This window comes from Denticeps clupeoides, chromosome 14 (assembly GCF_900700375.1).
Source record: "Denticeps clupeoides chromosome 14, fDenClu1.1, whole genome shotgun sequence".
Lineage (NCBI taxonomy): Eukaryota > Metazoa > Chordata > Actinopteri > Clupeiformes > Denticipitidae > Denticeps > Denticeps clupeoides.
The window spans coordinates 5,294,088-5,309,558 of NC_041720.1; the positions used below are offsets into that span (position 1 = coordinate 5,294,088).

The following is a 15,471-nucleotide window of genomic DNA, read 5'->3' on the forward strand; positions in this document are numbered from 1 at the left end:
AGTTTTATATGAGAGGAATTTGAAAAGGTTTTTACGGGGGGGGGACCAGAAAGTATATTTGATATATTGTGGCGTTTATTGAGTGCCAAGACCGATAACGGGGAGAGATGGACAGCTATCCGTAAGTAGCACTTCACTCCCACCATGTTTTCACCGGAGACGGGCGCCGTTTGACTGACGGGAGCACTGGGACAAAGGCCGGCTTCAGCAGCTTGCCAACACAAAGCCTCAAAGACGTAAAATGTCAAGCTGAAAACGGCACAACTCCAGGCTGCTTTTGTTTGCCACCGGATGCAAGTGCAGCAAGGAGCCGGGCCTTTCTCAGGCCGCCTGCGTGGTGAGTTAGATCATCACCTTGAAGAAATGGTTGGACATAATACTGGAGGACGTAGCTGAGTGAGCGATCTCATAAGCGTACCGACACCTCGGTTTGGCAACTGCAGTTCGCAGTTTTGACTGGCTAAAACACTCCAGTCTGTATTCATATCACAGGGATAGAGTTTCGTTTGGAGACAACCTTGGGAAAATCAGTTGGCTCAGCGCACCAACGTCCAAAAGGGCAGAAAGGGGATCATTTGTAAAGTGGCAGAATTGAATCCGCTACAACTTGTGTCTCTCGAACGGCAATGTGGTGCCCCCCCCATCCTTTGCCTGAAAAGAAGGCCAAACAGGACCGTCATGTCCAGAGTAAACTAAGTGACAGCAGAAGTGAATGGCCATCTCGTTCTTCAACTGCTGGCCCTTCGTGGTGCTTGATCATGCATGATCACAAGACATTCCCAGTGTGCCAATTGCAAGCGTTGTTACACTAGACTCGTCTCCAGAGAATGTGTCCCTAGAGGTGTGACGGTGATGTCCGCAGGCAGTTGGGGGGCTTTTCATCAGCAGAGACTGGGTGAAGGACAATGCCAGGAAACAATTCAAAATAGGCTTTTTTTTCAGTGAATGCAACAAAACCTTGGAGAAAAGCCAAAGTTGATCCTGAGCAACGCTGACATGGCTTTGGATCAAAGAAATGAACATCTGATGGAAAGTCTAGCATGTAATTCATGCACTTGCATTTCCATCTGAATTACAACAGCTCCACAAATCATGGTCAGCTGAGCAATTACACTACAATTAATCCAATTACTCACTGTCTCTTGTATAACAATTCTGAGAAATTTTAAAGATTATATTTTCATGAAGTGAGGCAACATCTTGCCATGCATGCATTTGAGAATTTATGCATTTACAGCTCTGTTATATCTGCATAAAGACTGCAGAGCCAAATGTGACCAAAACAGTCAAAAAAGTGCAAGTTTAGCATACCAAGGCTGGACTGAAAGGAGGATAAACAAGAACATTTTGCAGGACGTTATAAAAAATTGAGTTGGCCAGTATGCTATTGCCAAAAAGGATATTTCTCCCTCAGCTATTTATTTTATCTGTCTCTTTTACAAATCACAGAGTAATGTGTGTAACTGGTGATAAAAAAAAAAAAATTCAGTGTATCTCGCAGGCCAATTGGCATCAGTTAAGATGACAGTTTTTAGTGCTCTACTCAGACGGAAGTAATGCAACTGGCTGAAATGGCTTCACCCCAACCCACCTTCAGCGGCAGACACTGCTCATGTAGAAAGTCTAATATGCTGCCGTAGAGAATCACAACCGCAGTGGACTGTTTTTTGCTGCTCCCCAGGCCTTCCTGTCCTTAATGAGACACATACAATGGGACCCTCAATCTGTCTGACACCTCCCTATAATTGGGACCACCCAATGTCCCCCGATACCTGCATCCATCTCGCAGTATCTGCAGGTGGGTAACACGGTGGAGCCCAAGTAAAACTGCATTAACACATGGGACCACAAACAAGCTCCCTGTCAGCAAATCTGAAACCCCCTCGAACCCCTTCCCACAACTAGCACTAGGTGTTTGGGAAAGAGCCCAGATGATCACAGAGCCCAATTTAACACCGGGGTGCCACCAGACCCCCCCCCCCCCCCCCCAGTGAGAAACAGAACCTGTGATGATTACACAGCACTGTCCCCAAAGGGGGGTCTGATTTCCTCAGCAGAGGAAGCTCCACACTGGACATCAGGAATAATGATGGGAGGCAAGCGGGGAGGCAGGGCTCCAAAAAATAAAAATAATAACAACAATGACACACGGCCGGGTCACTAAAGGAATCCTTAACTAACGTTAGTAATCCCTTCACAGCGGGAAGGCTAACGGAAGACGCTTTCCACACCCCGCCCGAAAACTAGCTGTCGATTCGCCACTAATGAACTCCCCCTCCACATCCCTCCTCCTCCCCAAAGGTTTGTCTAAATTGCAACACGGAATTCAGTTATTTCCCAACAGTTACGCTGAGTTAATTGAGAGAGGTCGGCACTCCCGTGCTTCCTGCCAACGGAGGAAGTTTGCAACCCACCTCCACCGCGAGCTGCTTCCCCTTCGCACCACAGATGTGAGCCCCAGAAGGAATATGACACAGATTCTTGCTCCTGTCTTGTTTCAAAAGCCAAGCTACCGTAAGCTTGGGGGGATTAATGCATGAAAGTATATAGGAGGAAAAAAAAACTCCTTTATTAGTTTTTAATGCAGCGGCACTCCGGTGTGAATATTTCTGCTCTTGGTTCAAATAGGTGTTAAACATATAGGGGGAAATGCATTAATGAGGCGGTCGCATATTTGGCCAAATGAAGCCAACTTTCTCCTTGTGGGCGTGAAAGCACCCCGTTCTATGCGAGCATGCTCCCCCTTACATGCTGCTTTTCATTAAAAGCTCTATAGCTGAAATCGTTCAAAATTAGTCATGTTGCTTTGAGGCAAAGGATCAAAAGAACATACGCCGCGAAGCGGGGAGGGGAGAAATGGGAGATGAAGCGCGACCGTAAAGCAGATCCCGAGATGCCTCCCACTGGATTTCCGATATTAAGTTCGGAATCCCATGCACGACATACCATCATGCCACCTTGGATAGAGCACCAAGGCAATTCACCCCCGACCAATCCCACTCACCACTTAACACCCCCCCCCCCAACTAAAATTAATAAACACAGATATTTAAATACATTCTAAACTTATCACCCACTAACAGCCATGCTGATTATTTATGGTTCTTTTTTTTTTTTTACTTTTGATGCCATTTATCTGATGCCCTTATCCAGAGTGACTTACACTCATTAGTTTGCTCAGAGACACAATGGTAGAAAGCACGGTTTGAACCATAGCGTGTTCCCCACTAAGCCATTCTGTATTAGAATTAGCGTTTTCCAAAAAGTCAGACCCCAGACTGTTAGTCCATGAACTGCCATGAACTCATTTTAGGACAGAATAAGTAGAAACCTCTTGGACCTGGTCATTACTGGTCCCTCTGTGCGAACCGTGGGGCAGAGGTGTGGGCATTGTCTCCGGAAGCAGATGGACACGCAGGCAGATATTTCTGGCCCATCAGAGATCAAGTGTAGGTTGAGAGTGGGTCTGTCCCCCCAGGGAGGGTGGGCCATCATCAATTAACCATGAGATTGGCTCTCCGCTCCATTTTTTTCCCCCTTCCCCTACCCGTTCTCGTGGCTCTGTCGATCCAGAGCCGAAATGCAACTTGACGCTTTTCACCTCCTGAGACCCGGAGGGCAGGCATAGCTGGAAAGCGTGTCAAAAAGGCAGACCGAAATTACCCAGATGACGGGAGAGCAGCCTCACCGAGACAGCAGCTACCCACCTCCCGCGCTCCTGAGGGGCCAGGATTTCTGCCAACATCTGTGAGTTCTTTTCTCACACCGCACAGTGTGTATTTGACAACAAACAAGGGAGAGGTAAACTAAAAACCCGAAGGAAATGAATTTGGTGACATAAAAGTATGAGTTCAAAACAGCCCTGGTTTTGGGAAGTGGCCTTGAGAGGGGTGTGGGTGCAAAGCTATGCACAAAACGACTCCCACTATTTCCCACTATTCTTTTTAATTGAATTATCAAATTTTGCAGTACAAGCAGAGAAACTGACTGACTCGGTGCAAAAAAAAAAAAAAAAAAGTGACAGTCGCAGGAGGCTGATGATGACTCACTTTTCTTAAGCTCTTCGAAACAGTAGGAAACATTTGATCCTCCGAGAGCTTAGGTACCGCACTAAGCCTGCTTCTGTACTACGCGACAAGTGATGCAGTGTACACTGGGGACTTTAGAAGAAACACCCTGCAGATGCGCCAAACGCATTCTATTTCATTTTTACAGAGTAAGCCGAAGATGACAACTACCCTTTGGTTTCCTCTATCCTGGGTCATGTTCTTCCATTAACCCCTGCTGAGCCAGTAATAGGCTATTAACATTATTTGCTTAATCTATTTCTTAATACAATGAAAAATAGCTCTGACAATGTTTTGATTCTGATTCACTTCACTATTTTAAATATGATGCTCAAAAAAAAAATAGATCGGAATTAATCTAGGAGGTTCTTTACATAGTTGAATGTGCTGACAGCAAAAATTATTGATGGAAATCAAATTTATCAACCCATGGAGGTCTGGATTTAGAGTCACACTCAAAGTTAAAGTGGGAAAACGCACTACAGGCTGATTTAACTCAAGTCAACCTGTACGTGCCTATATGACCTCCCTACAATGCTTGGGCATGCTCCTGATGAGGTGGTGGATGGTCGTCTAAAGAAACTCCTCCCAGACATGGACTATAGCATGGTGAACCCAGGGCAAGCCGAACCAGCATATGGTCTCACAAGGGGTCCGAGGATCGCATCTCGGTACGTAATGGTAGTCAATAATACACAAGCGCAATATAAGGCACTATTGTAGAGTGGTTGTAGGCAGGATTTCAAAAGCAATTCAGACCAGTGCCAATATCTCACAGCACAGTACTCAAACGTTTTATTGTAATTATTGCCTGTTGCAATTGTAAGATGGGACGTCACGGATTCAACACCTCTGTTTTTGCATGCCCTTTGTCGAACGGCATTGCAACAGTTGCCGGCCCTCCCCCGAGGCAAATGTGTGAGGTGCCGGTGGCCGGCACCGCCGACTCTCTTTGTCTTCCCCAGACGGGAGGCACCGGGGGCGTGACGTCAGAAACAACAGGTTCTGATTGGTCTGTGACAGTTTCCTGTAGGCCAGGTGTATAATGATCTGTTCACATGTGGGGAAGGGACTATATCTTTCTTTCCCAGCGGCCTTTCCAGCTGATTTTCCGGTTTTCGAGTCTGCTCTATACTCTCATTTTTCTTCTGGCTTTTCTCTCTCTCTGTCTCTCTCTCTCTCTCTCTCTCTCTCTCTCTCTTCTTTTCATTTTTGTTTTCTCTGTAACATTGGTACATTTTTACACACAATATTCACATGTAACTGCAATAATAATTTACTGGTGTTAATAAATTAGAAGCTGTTCATTTTTTAACCTCTATTGTGCCATGCCTCTTTCTGCCAGGTAACATCAAGTTGGAGTGGTTTGAATACAGTGCTTTTGTGTGTAGAGAGTTTTTTTTTTTACTCTGCTCTCTCCCACTTTTTACACAATGATATAAAGACTTAAATTTCCAGCATTTCTTGATCAACGCCATTCAGCAACAGCTGGTCATGTGAGGCTTCATGTGATGAGAATGTAACATGAAGAAGAGTTTTTTTTTAATTTTTTGTTGTGTCTGGACGGATTATGTTATGGCTCACAAACGGTCCACACACTGCGAATGACCTCAAACAAATAAAAGCTTTAAGGGCCAATTGAACTTGTTTTGATTATGTTCCCATTTCAGGCACAAAAACGGACATCCTCATTTGCACTGTCAAGGCCTGACTCTGGGCCACCACCACCCTGACATGGACGAAAACATGGACTGCAGCAGTAATGTTATTATGACATTGATTGCATCGCAGGTCCATGATCTTCATGTTCCACCAGTGCGAACTGGTGGTGATGCTAATGTAATCAGTCTGATCCGAGACAACTTATAACATGACATATGATGTGTTTTATTTGAACTATATCTCAAGGACGCTGGAAAACATTTTGTGATGGGGAGCTGAAGGTCAGAGGCACCTAACTCCTGTTTTCGAAGACTTGTTGTTAAAGTGTTAGTATTTCATTTAGAAAGCTCAGATAGATAGAAAAAAAAAAAACAAGTAATCTGTGTCTTGGTGTCAGGTTTATTACAGTCATCATGTGCCTACTCCTCGTTTACTTCCCTGGTCCATGATGGTTCATTTCGAGCTTGTTTCTCACACTGCCTGCCAATTTCAGTTTTTGGAGTGTTTTGCTCTGTTCTGAGATTTTACATTTTTATGTCAGGTAATGCTGAATGCATGTCACCGTGTATGCTTCTTATACCTAATAATCTACTATCTTATATCTAATTTGCATCCTCACCACCAACTCTGTCCATGTCTATTAGATTTATTTTTTGCATATTTTCCCAAACGTGATGAAATCAACTCAATATGTAAGAAGGGACGGCCGGTCCCGCTGAGTTTGCTCCCTACTGATGAAGTCACATCCCAGTCAGAGATGACACACGAGATCATCATTTTCTGTGCCGGACGATCCGTTTTAAAGGTGAGCAAAGGACGAAAGCCCTCCCAAGCTGTCAAAGGAGACGACGCTCCAGGGAGAGTTATGGCTTTAATATTAAGACCGCTGGTTCAATTTGTCCTCCAGCATCATTGAAAAAAGGGCTGCTGTGATTACTTTCTTGGCAAGCACCAGACATTCATTGGCTCCCAGTCAGAACGTGTTTAAGAAAGCGTTTGGTTTAAAATGCGGCGGGGTCCAAAGTGTCCCAAGTGAGGAGCCAACACTCACAGACAAATGCCCCTCCATGTCCCACAGACAAGCAGAAACATTTAATCTGTATTCAGCAGAACTGCTGAGCCTAAACCAGTCAACCTTGTCATAACAAAGAGTCTCAACCTCATTGGTCTGAAAATAGAGCTTGACCATTTAGAAAATGTCTAAATGGCGAAAGGACACGCCACAGTCCCCAAAAATGCACCAAAACAAACATAACTATCTAATAGCAACACTAAAGCTTGAGCAGCAGCACAGCCTGCAGTGGCAGTGGAGGCCTAGCGGTTAAGGTAGTAGCCCCGTAATCAGAAGGTTTCCGGTTCGAATCTCAATCCACCAAGGTGCCACTGAGCACAGCACCGTCCCCACACACTGCTCCCCGGGCGCCTGTCATGGCTGCCCACTGCTCACCAAGGGTGATGGTTAAAAGCAGAGGACACATTTCCTTGTGTCACCGTGTGCTGTGCTGCAGTGTATCACACAATCAATTTACATTCAGCCTTAACATTTTTTTTGCGACAGTGTCATGGCCGGTCTCCAGAGGGAAGCCCTGGCTCTGCGGATCGGAGTGTCCCATGTCAATTTTGTCATCCCAAAATTCCCATTTGTTGTTGTTGTTACATGCCTGTTGCTTCGCATCCTTGTCGGGTCATTGACTGTCTACATGTCTTTGATATTCATGTTGTGTTGTGTATTAAATCCCTGATTGATAACTGGTATGATAGGACGGAGGCCTCTGTCGGGAACGGACTCCGGAGGGGGAACTCCAGCTCTGCGATTCAGACCGGAGTTTCATTGTGTTTGTGTTCATGTGCAGCTGTTCTGGCAAGTATAAATGTTTGCATTTTGTACTTTGTCCTTGTTGGGTCCTGACAGTCAGTGATGTTTATGGTTATACATATTTTGTATGTATATGCTGGGTACATACATAAGTGTAGATGTATTTAAGTAAAATTAAGCAAAAAAAAAAAAAAAAGTTCAATTACATTTTCTTTACAGGGGAGAAAAAAAACAAAACAAAACGTTGCCAGATTTTGTTTACACATTTTTACAAACTAATTTCCATGACTTTTTCATGACTTTTCAATCACTCTAAGGTACGTTTTCATGACCATATGTTCTCTGAAATTTCTGTGCAAATGTGAAGTTTGCCCAAGCCCGAGAAAAATGGACCCCAATTTGATTCCAGCATAAATCACCAGCTCAATCAATCAAGATACGATCTATAGATAGATACGATAAAATGTATATGTTTATTTCATATATCATCACATTTTTTAAGGCCTGGAAAAATCTTTTTTCACATTCCATGACTTTTCCACATTTTTTATGACGAACCCTGTATTAAGAATTTTTTAGAAATCGAATTGAACAAGCAAATTATTTTGCTTCCAAAACAATATCTTATCTCAGCATGCAGGACTCTTACCTGTATGGTGGGTGGAGACCTCTGCTTGCGAGTGGTGGTTGTGGACAGGGTGGTGGTGGTCTCGATGAAGGTGGTGGACATCTCTGGGGGCATAGATGTGGTGGTGCGGGTGGCCCCCCGGCTGGAGGGCACGTCCCCCACCAGCCGCACACTGCCGTTCACCTTGATGTTTGCGTGGCCCTCCGCCGCCATGTTGAGCACCTTCAGGCCGTTATAGTACAGCCCCGAGAGCTGGCCCTGATAGGCGCGCTTGCGGTCAGTGCCACCAATTGAGATGGTGGCCTGGGTGTTGAAGATGGTGAGCTGACGGCCTGAGAACAGACAGCAACATGAGTTATTGCTCGAATGAGTGTCTTAATTTAGCACAACACAAGGAAGTAGAGCCTTGTATGGTGCAGCATACTGTTTTATAAAATGTTTGGATGAAGAAATGTGATGTCGCTCATGAGAGCACAGTGGCTTTTCAGATGCAAAAAAATAAAATAAAAAATGAAAGCAATATGCACAGACTGCAGGCGTATTACATCTGTCACACATACAATTACATTATGCTGGGAATGGGATGACAAGGAGGGGGAAGATAAAAAAAATATGTCTCACAAACATCAAAGAAATTTCATGTTGATTCATGCATGTGGCACCACTTAATGAGATTTCAAACTTGGTTTTGTGCTTTAAAAAATGTTAAAGGGACTTTATAATCATCTTATGAGGTTTAAGCAGTGACCTTTAAGTGCATTTTTTATTTCATTATTATTGTGTTATTGCCAAGAGAGGACTTTAAATGCAGAATTTAACAGGGGTGCACTAACCCATCTGTTCTCCTTTTCAAGGCACCATGTTAAACGCTGCTGGTCAGACGGTCACACTTTGCCCTGTTTGAGATGCAAAGTGCTTTGTGGAAGACGCCACAGCCTGTCCCACTCGCCGCTGCTGTTAACAGCAGCCACCAATTACCGGCCTGTGAAGACAGGGCTTTTGAAGACTCGGCTACAGCTCGATTTGTCCACTGGAATGTCCTCAGGTTGTCATTTTACGTAAAGTGGCCTCAAGATGTCAAAGGCTGACATGGTCATTTTAATGTATTATATGATATTTAATTCTCTTTAAGTCCCTTTAACTGTTGGCTAATGGAATATTATGAGTTTTTTATGTGATTAATAAGTGATGGTAAAACATTCAATTAACATGAGCAAAAAGAATTCCATGGCTGTAGTGTTTAGTTTTACTTATTGTAACGTGTTCAAAAGGTGTTTATCCCAGAATGGTTGGAGGGGGAGTAAGGCAACGACATGACAAAAAATATATTTATTAAAAACAGGGGGGAGGGGTAAATAAAAAAATACAAACAAAAAAATAATAAAATAATAATAGAAATAGTCCCGTAAGAAAAGTTTACCTTTCTCGTGTAGCAAATCTTCGACGGGCCGGGTATATTTGAACGGGATTTTCTTATTAGCCATTTGATAACGCTCAATGTCGCTGTTGCCTTCAAAGTTTAAAAGTTTAAAAAACAGCTTAAAACGGCAGCAGTCATCGTAGATCACATTGCACATTTTAAAACACTGGTTTAATACAAGGTTTAGGCATGTTTAAAAGACTGGTTAGGTCACTTGTTTTAAAATTAAATTACGTTTATCAGTTACGGTTTGGTTCAGCGTTTGGAAAAAAAGTTGGCAAGAAACATCCCAGCAGTTTCCAGTAACAAATAAACACAAATTGCAATTGGGACACAAGATTCATATTTGTAGAAGACAGACAGAGACATGCAGTATCTAGAAGAAAACAGGCTTTACGTATTTGAATACGATGACATGTTTATCGGCACATTGTGCATCTTACTGCAGAACTGGTGAGCTGTCAACACTGTTAACTAGACACTGGATATTCCTGGAGCTCAAACATTGAGACCAAATTTGGACACTTGCTCCCGCTGGACGACACATGCTCTTAGATTTTAAGGGCCAAGGAGTCACTCAAAGTCGGAGGAGAGAGGAAGGGTGGAGGAATAAAGGCGCCTTGAAAAAAAAAAAAAAAAACGGAGGGGACACTAGGCCCCTGATGACACAGATGTGTGTTTCGTGGACGCTGCATACAGATGAGCTCATTACCGACCGAGTGGCGCTGCCGCTTTGCCGAGTCTGTCCATGTAATATATTTACCCTCCCCGCACGAGGACAGAAGTGCGTACTTCATTCCCCTCTGCCATCTGGCCGCAGTATTTCCGTCACCCGCTCGCTCTGTCTTTTGTCTCCGGTGTTCAGAAGTGCCAAACAAAACGTATGGAAAGCATACGAAGGCAGATTTACAGTACAACATAGAATTATCTACATTCCCTCTTTCAACATTCTGCACAGTCACAAAGGCGGCCCAGAACCACGGCGAGCCTTTTATCAGGCCTCGGTGTGCGAAAGTCAATAAAACTGATGTCAGAGGCGCTGTTGTTAAATAATGAAGGGATGTGAATAAGACATCGGCAGGGGAAACAGAGACGCCTGGCGTTGTCTCCGTACTGAGACATAAATAAAAGATCCGCGGCTGAGAGAAAGGACTTAAAAAGAGCAAAGCTGCATCCGCACTTTGCCTTTAATACACAGCAGACCGCAGAGCTGAGGGCACAGTCAGCTGCCGCTGCAGCGAAACAGGGGATCGGCATAGAGATACGGAATCACAACGGGAAAAAAAGAACACGGCCCCATGCTGTTGTTAAATACGTATATAGTTTTTGTCCGTTTTCACATGAGCTGGTATTTTAAATCCAGGGAGGCGGTGTCTTTCCAAGCCATGTCCGCCTTTGACGTGCAAGCTGGGCTTCCTTGGACACCGGCTGCTGCGTATGGAGTCAAGTGGTGTGGGAATACCTTGCGGTGTAGACACCAACTCCTGAGATCAGACGCCATGGCAGCCCACACATTTGTCCCACGCTGTCTTGAACGAGTCGTATTCACAATATATTCTTGGCCCTCCGGGGACCGGGTCATGAGTGATGGTATGCAGAGAACATTTACAAAAAAAAAAAAAAAAAAAGGTTTCCTTTCCTCCCCAAGGTCAAGGGGGATCGTGGAAACGGTAGGGCACAAAATGCCAAAATGGCCGCCACCTGTGGCTACCTTTAGGATGACTTCAAGGCTCTGGCCTGAGTTGAATTAATAACAAGGCTGCATCTGCTCTGTTTATTAAAATATAAGTGTGATATTCTGTTTCATACACCCGTGGGCGGAGATCTAAATCGCATGCGGTCCATCGCAAATGATCACTGTCTTGCTCATTACTCCCTGTTGCCTTTGAAGCATCGGTAACACACCGCAGGGGTCCATCACATCTCGCTAAAAAAAGGAACAGGGGAATGCTGACTCTTGCCGCCAAATAAGATCTCCGCAGAACAACCAAGGGTGCCCTGTGTCCCATCAGAAAGTAGCAGATATGTGCCCCTTCCTGATAAAGAGGGCATAAAAGAGCCCCGGTTATACCACCGGTGCCAGCTGTAGCAGCAGGGAGCATTCATCACGTCCCAGGCAGCCGCAGGCTGCATCCAGAGGTTGGCATTTGAAGCTTATCTCCATTGCCGTGTCATGACACTTGTAAGCTCGGGAGATCGTGTTTCGCGATAGGGGTGATTGTGTCTGGTACACGGCAATGGTGCACATTTGGGCGCCATCAACGCCTTCCCCTCTGTCGCCCTCAAACATGCCCCGATAGTAGCACAAGGTCAAGGCTGCAGTGTTGCCGTCTGTCTTAAATACTGGATGGAAATGGAAAAGCCTTGAGAAGCACTTCTTTCTGCATGCATCTTCCTTGAAAGGTCGCGAATTTATGACATTTTGCATTTCATCAGACACATAAAAAATGTTAATGGGAGATTAAAGGTTTGAGTCTTTTTCAAATATAATCCGCTTGAGGTTTCACATTTTATTAAGAACTAATTTTGTAACTAAATGCCACAGCAAAGACCCAGGGAGTCCAGCATCCATTCAACTTGAACAGACTAGCGCTGGCACCCAATAATCATCCCGCAGGACAGAGCGCAAGCCAATATTACATTACGTAATGGGACTGAGGACTGAAGAAAAAGCCTCCCAAAACAATATGGCTCCCGAATTCTGACGAGATAGCTGCCCGCGGAGCGTTCAGCTGCGCTACGAACCTCAGACAGAGAGAGGGATGGTGTTTTGGTGGCTTACGTGCAGAGTCCTCGTGCCGGAAAGCAGATTACAAGTCTAAATGGTGCAATCGTGATCAAGAGCATTACTGGCACTAAGCTGACTGTAGCTGGAGGGGCAGCACAACAGGAAGCAGTGTGGTAGGCATCACTGCACTTTTTTATTCTGTTCTCACAGAGAGTCACAGATTTGCATCCCTTTGTTTTTGGTTCATGACAATGAAGGTCATTATTCGGGGCCAACTGTGTACAACACCGTAGCGCTGTAATCTAGAGTTGTAGGCCAGTTTCACCTCCTCTGCATCCATTTTCGCATCTCTCTCGCGATAATTAAAATGCATCACCTGACGGCGGTGGCCAAGAATCACGAATCACCGAATCACATGGAAAGGATAAGTACTACAGACCGGAAGTTCATGTTTGCTGCCGTGCGAGCTCGACTTTACAGCTCTACAACACAGTTTCTTGGTCTGAAGCAGAGAATTAATGTTCAGCACACGGTGCACACAGTGAAATGTGTCCTCTGCATTTAACCCATCACCCTGAGTGAGCAGTGGGCAGCCATGACAAGCACCCGGGGAGCAGTGTGTAGGGGCGGTGCTTTGCTCAGTGGCACCTCAGTGGCACCTTGGCGGATCGGGATTCGAACCGGCAACCTTCTGATTACGGGGCCACTTCCTTAACCGCTAGGCCACCACTGCCCCAAAAATATGGAGCGCTTCACGGATTTGCGTGTCATCCTTTCGCAGGGGCCATGCTAATCTTCTCTGTATCAATCCAATTTTAGTATATGTGCAGCTGTAGCAAGCACATGATGAAGTTGAACAAAAAAAACTAGATGATGATGGGCTTGAATTGTTCTTCCGGCTGTTTTTCCAAGCATTTGCAACTGCATATTTAACATAAAGGCACACAGTACAGTACAAGAGTGTGCTAATAATTGGATTTTAACCAATTGGTTCAACCAATTAACCAAACAACCCCTGTTGAGACTTGACTCGAATATATTTTTGATTCTCAAATTAACTTGTGAAAACTGTAAAAGAAATGTCCATTACACTTGATCTCATCTGGAGAGGTTTTCAAAGCAAAATACCTGACGCGCACTTCGACCCTCACCGCCGCCGTGAAAAGGCTGCTCAATACAACATTTAGGAAATGGCAGGAGATCTTTGCGGCTGATATTGAGCGACAGCAGACAGGCAGAGAGCGAGGGCAGAAAGGACAGCCAGGGTTTGGCATTCAGAAGAGCACGCAGAAGTGTGGCCGAATGCACGTTTTTTTTACAAACCGTCTCCATAGTTCTGAAAACCCAACTCATTATTTTGTACATTTTTACCCCAAATGCAGTGCTTGCAAAAGCCTAAATGTGTCTGAGCGATAGGATGGCGATGGCGGGGAGATCGCAGAGGTCCGACGAATCCCAGCAGCCCTCGATCTAGTAACGCCGTATCGAGCGGCCACGCCGAAGCTCTATAACATTAAGCATCTCAAGTGCAATTCAGTCGATGAGTCGCTACCCCAAACCTGTAATTACTCACGAGATGACAGAGCCTTTAGCGCATGGGCCACAATCAATAATTGTCAAATTACAACCATTGAACTCCAAGTAAAAGGAAGGGAGCAACAGCCTCGAAAAAATATCACCAGAGATAGAAAATAAAAGTGCTGGTTGCTGGTAGCCGTTTGCGGCGCCGTAGTTTACCGCCCCGCCAACGGCTGTTAAATACCACCCCAGATTGCGGAGGACCCTGCCCGCTGCACCATCGATCGATCCGGGAGCCACTCGATGGATCGAGCAGCGGTGTGTGCAGTAGGCCATATTAATTTTATGAGTGTTAATGGCTCGGCCGCAGTGTATTTCAATAAGCATGTAATAGTCCTGCCAATGGCCAGATCGGGAATTAAATCTCCACGGACGTCGGGCTGCAGCTTTGGTTAAAGCTATAATCAATGATAATCTCAGATCAAAAGCCAGTCAGTTTTGGCAAAAAGAATGTGCACAATTATGATATTTCAGTTGGTGTTTGTTCTGTTTGTTGTTGAGACAAAGTTAAGGAAAAGGTTGGTGTTTTTTGTTTTAAACTTAATTGGCAGGGGAACTTGCAATCTTCTCGGCTTGAAGCTTTTTTTTTCTAAACCAATTTTACTCCACGTCGCGTAATAAAAAAAAAAAGAAAAAGAAAAGAAAAAACAGCCTAGATGTCAGGCTGTAAGCTGTTATTAGGGAAGGGACATGAGGAAGATTGGACACAGTTCTCTCCAGGTAGCCTTTACCTCGTGGCCAAAGCAGCCCCCTTTACGAAACTAACCCTGCACAATGGGGCGAGTACACACCAAAATAAGAGACGTTCTGACGTTTAAAAATGAAATTACGGTACTGGCCACGATATCCAAATGTCCTACATTTGGGGTTGGAAAGCGGTTTGTGTCGAAAAAGTGGAACTTGTCATATAGTACCACTCTGTAGCAGTTCGGGACACTAATGCTGATCCATTTTGGAGAATCCAATGCAATAAACATATGTCGTATTTGTTGTATGAGGAGAAAGTGAATGTGATTTTTCTGAGTCGCCTCTTTTTACCTCTGAGGCTTTGTTCACTATCGTCGTCGCCAAAAGCCGCTTGATGAGATGCTCATTAACATGAGTGGATGATAAGAAAGTGTTCAGCTCGAACCTTCAGGACTGCTGGAAACTGTCACTGCTGTCCAACTTAATGTAGTGGAGAGAAGACAAGAGTATGAAATGCTGCCATCACAGCAAAAGCCCCCTGATTTGGAGAGACTCAAACGTTCAACTTTTTGTCTTGATTGCTTTTTTTAACCTCGCGTGTCTTATTGATTCTTGTTTTAAAAGAACAGTATACACACTGTGCATTTTTATATAATAAAGCATTTTCTGTTAATAATAAACTAAAACCAGAAATCTACTTGTGAAATTTGTGTAACTTTTCATTTTTTTTCCTGCATCAAATGATGTTAGACTGTTCTAGAAGACTCTGGAGGTCTTCCCCGCTGTTTCTGCAGCCATCGACCCTGACAGGAAGTAGCGGGGTGTGCAGGGGTTAGGAGAAGCTGGCGAGACGATGGGCGTTAGCGCCGGACTCTAATTGAGGGA

At 44.6% G+C, this 15,471-nt stretch overlaps 1 protein-coding gene and 1 non-coding gene across 21 annotated transcripts in view; both read right to left on the reverse strand.

Moving 5' to 3' along the window:
• The window catches only part of nrxn3b (neurexin 3b), a 200,985-nt gene that overhangs the window by 16,334 nt on the left and 169,180 nt on the right, over window positions 1-15,471 (reverse strand). For 15 of the 20 annotated variants that reach the window (XR_003742394.1, XR_003742392.1, XR_003742393.1 and 12 more), the window contains 2 exons: window positions 9,594-9,683; window positions 8,195-8,505 (listed from right to left, as the gene is read on the reverse strand). Coding sequence is in view for 17 of the 20 variants with exons in the window: in XM_028953701.1 (XP_028809534.1) it covers window positions 8,195-8,505; window positions 9,594-9,683 (401 nt within the window). In the remaining 3 variants the exon portion in view is untranslated. The remainder of the gene's footprint in view (window positions 1-8,194; window positions 8,506-9,593; window positions 9,684-15,471) is intronic. The other 5 variants (XM_028953699.1, XM_028953702.1, XM_028953698.1 and 2 more) reach the window with 1 other exon arrangement.
• On the reverse strand, window positions 13,058-13,164 carry LOC114763988 (U6 spliceosomal RNA). The gene has a single exon (XR_003742462.1). It is a non-coding gene; the product is annotated as a U6 spliceosomal RNA (small nuclear RNA).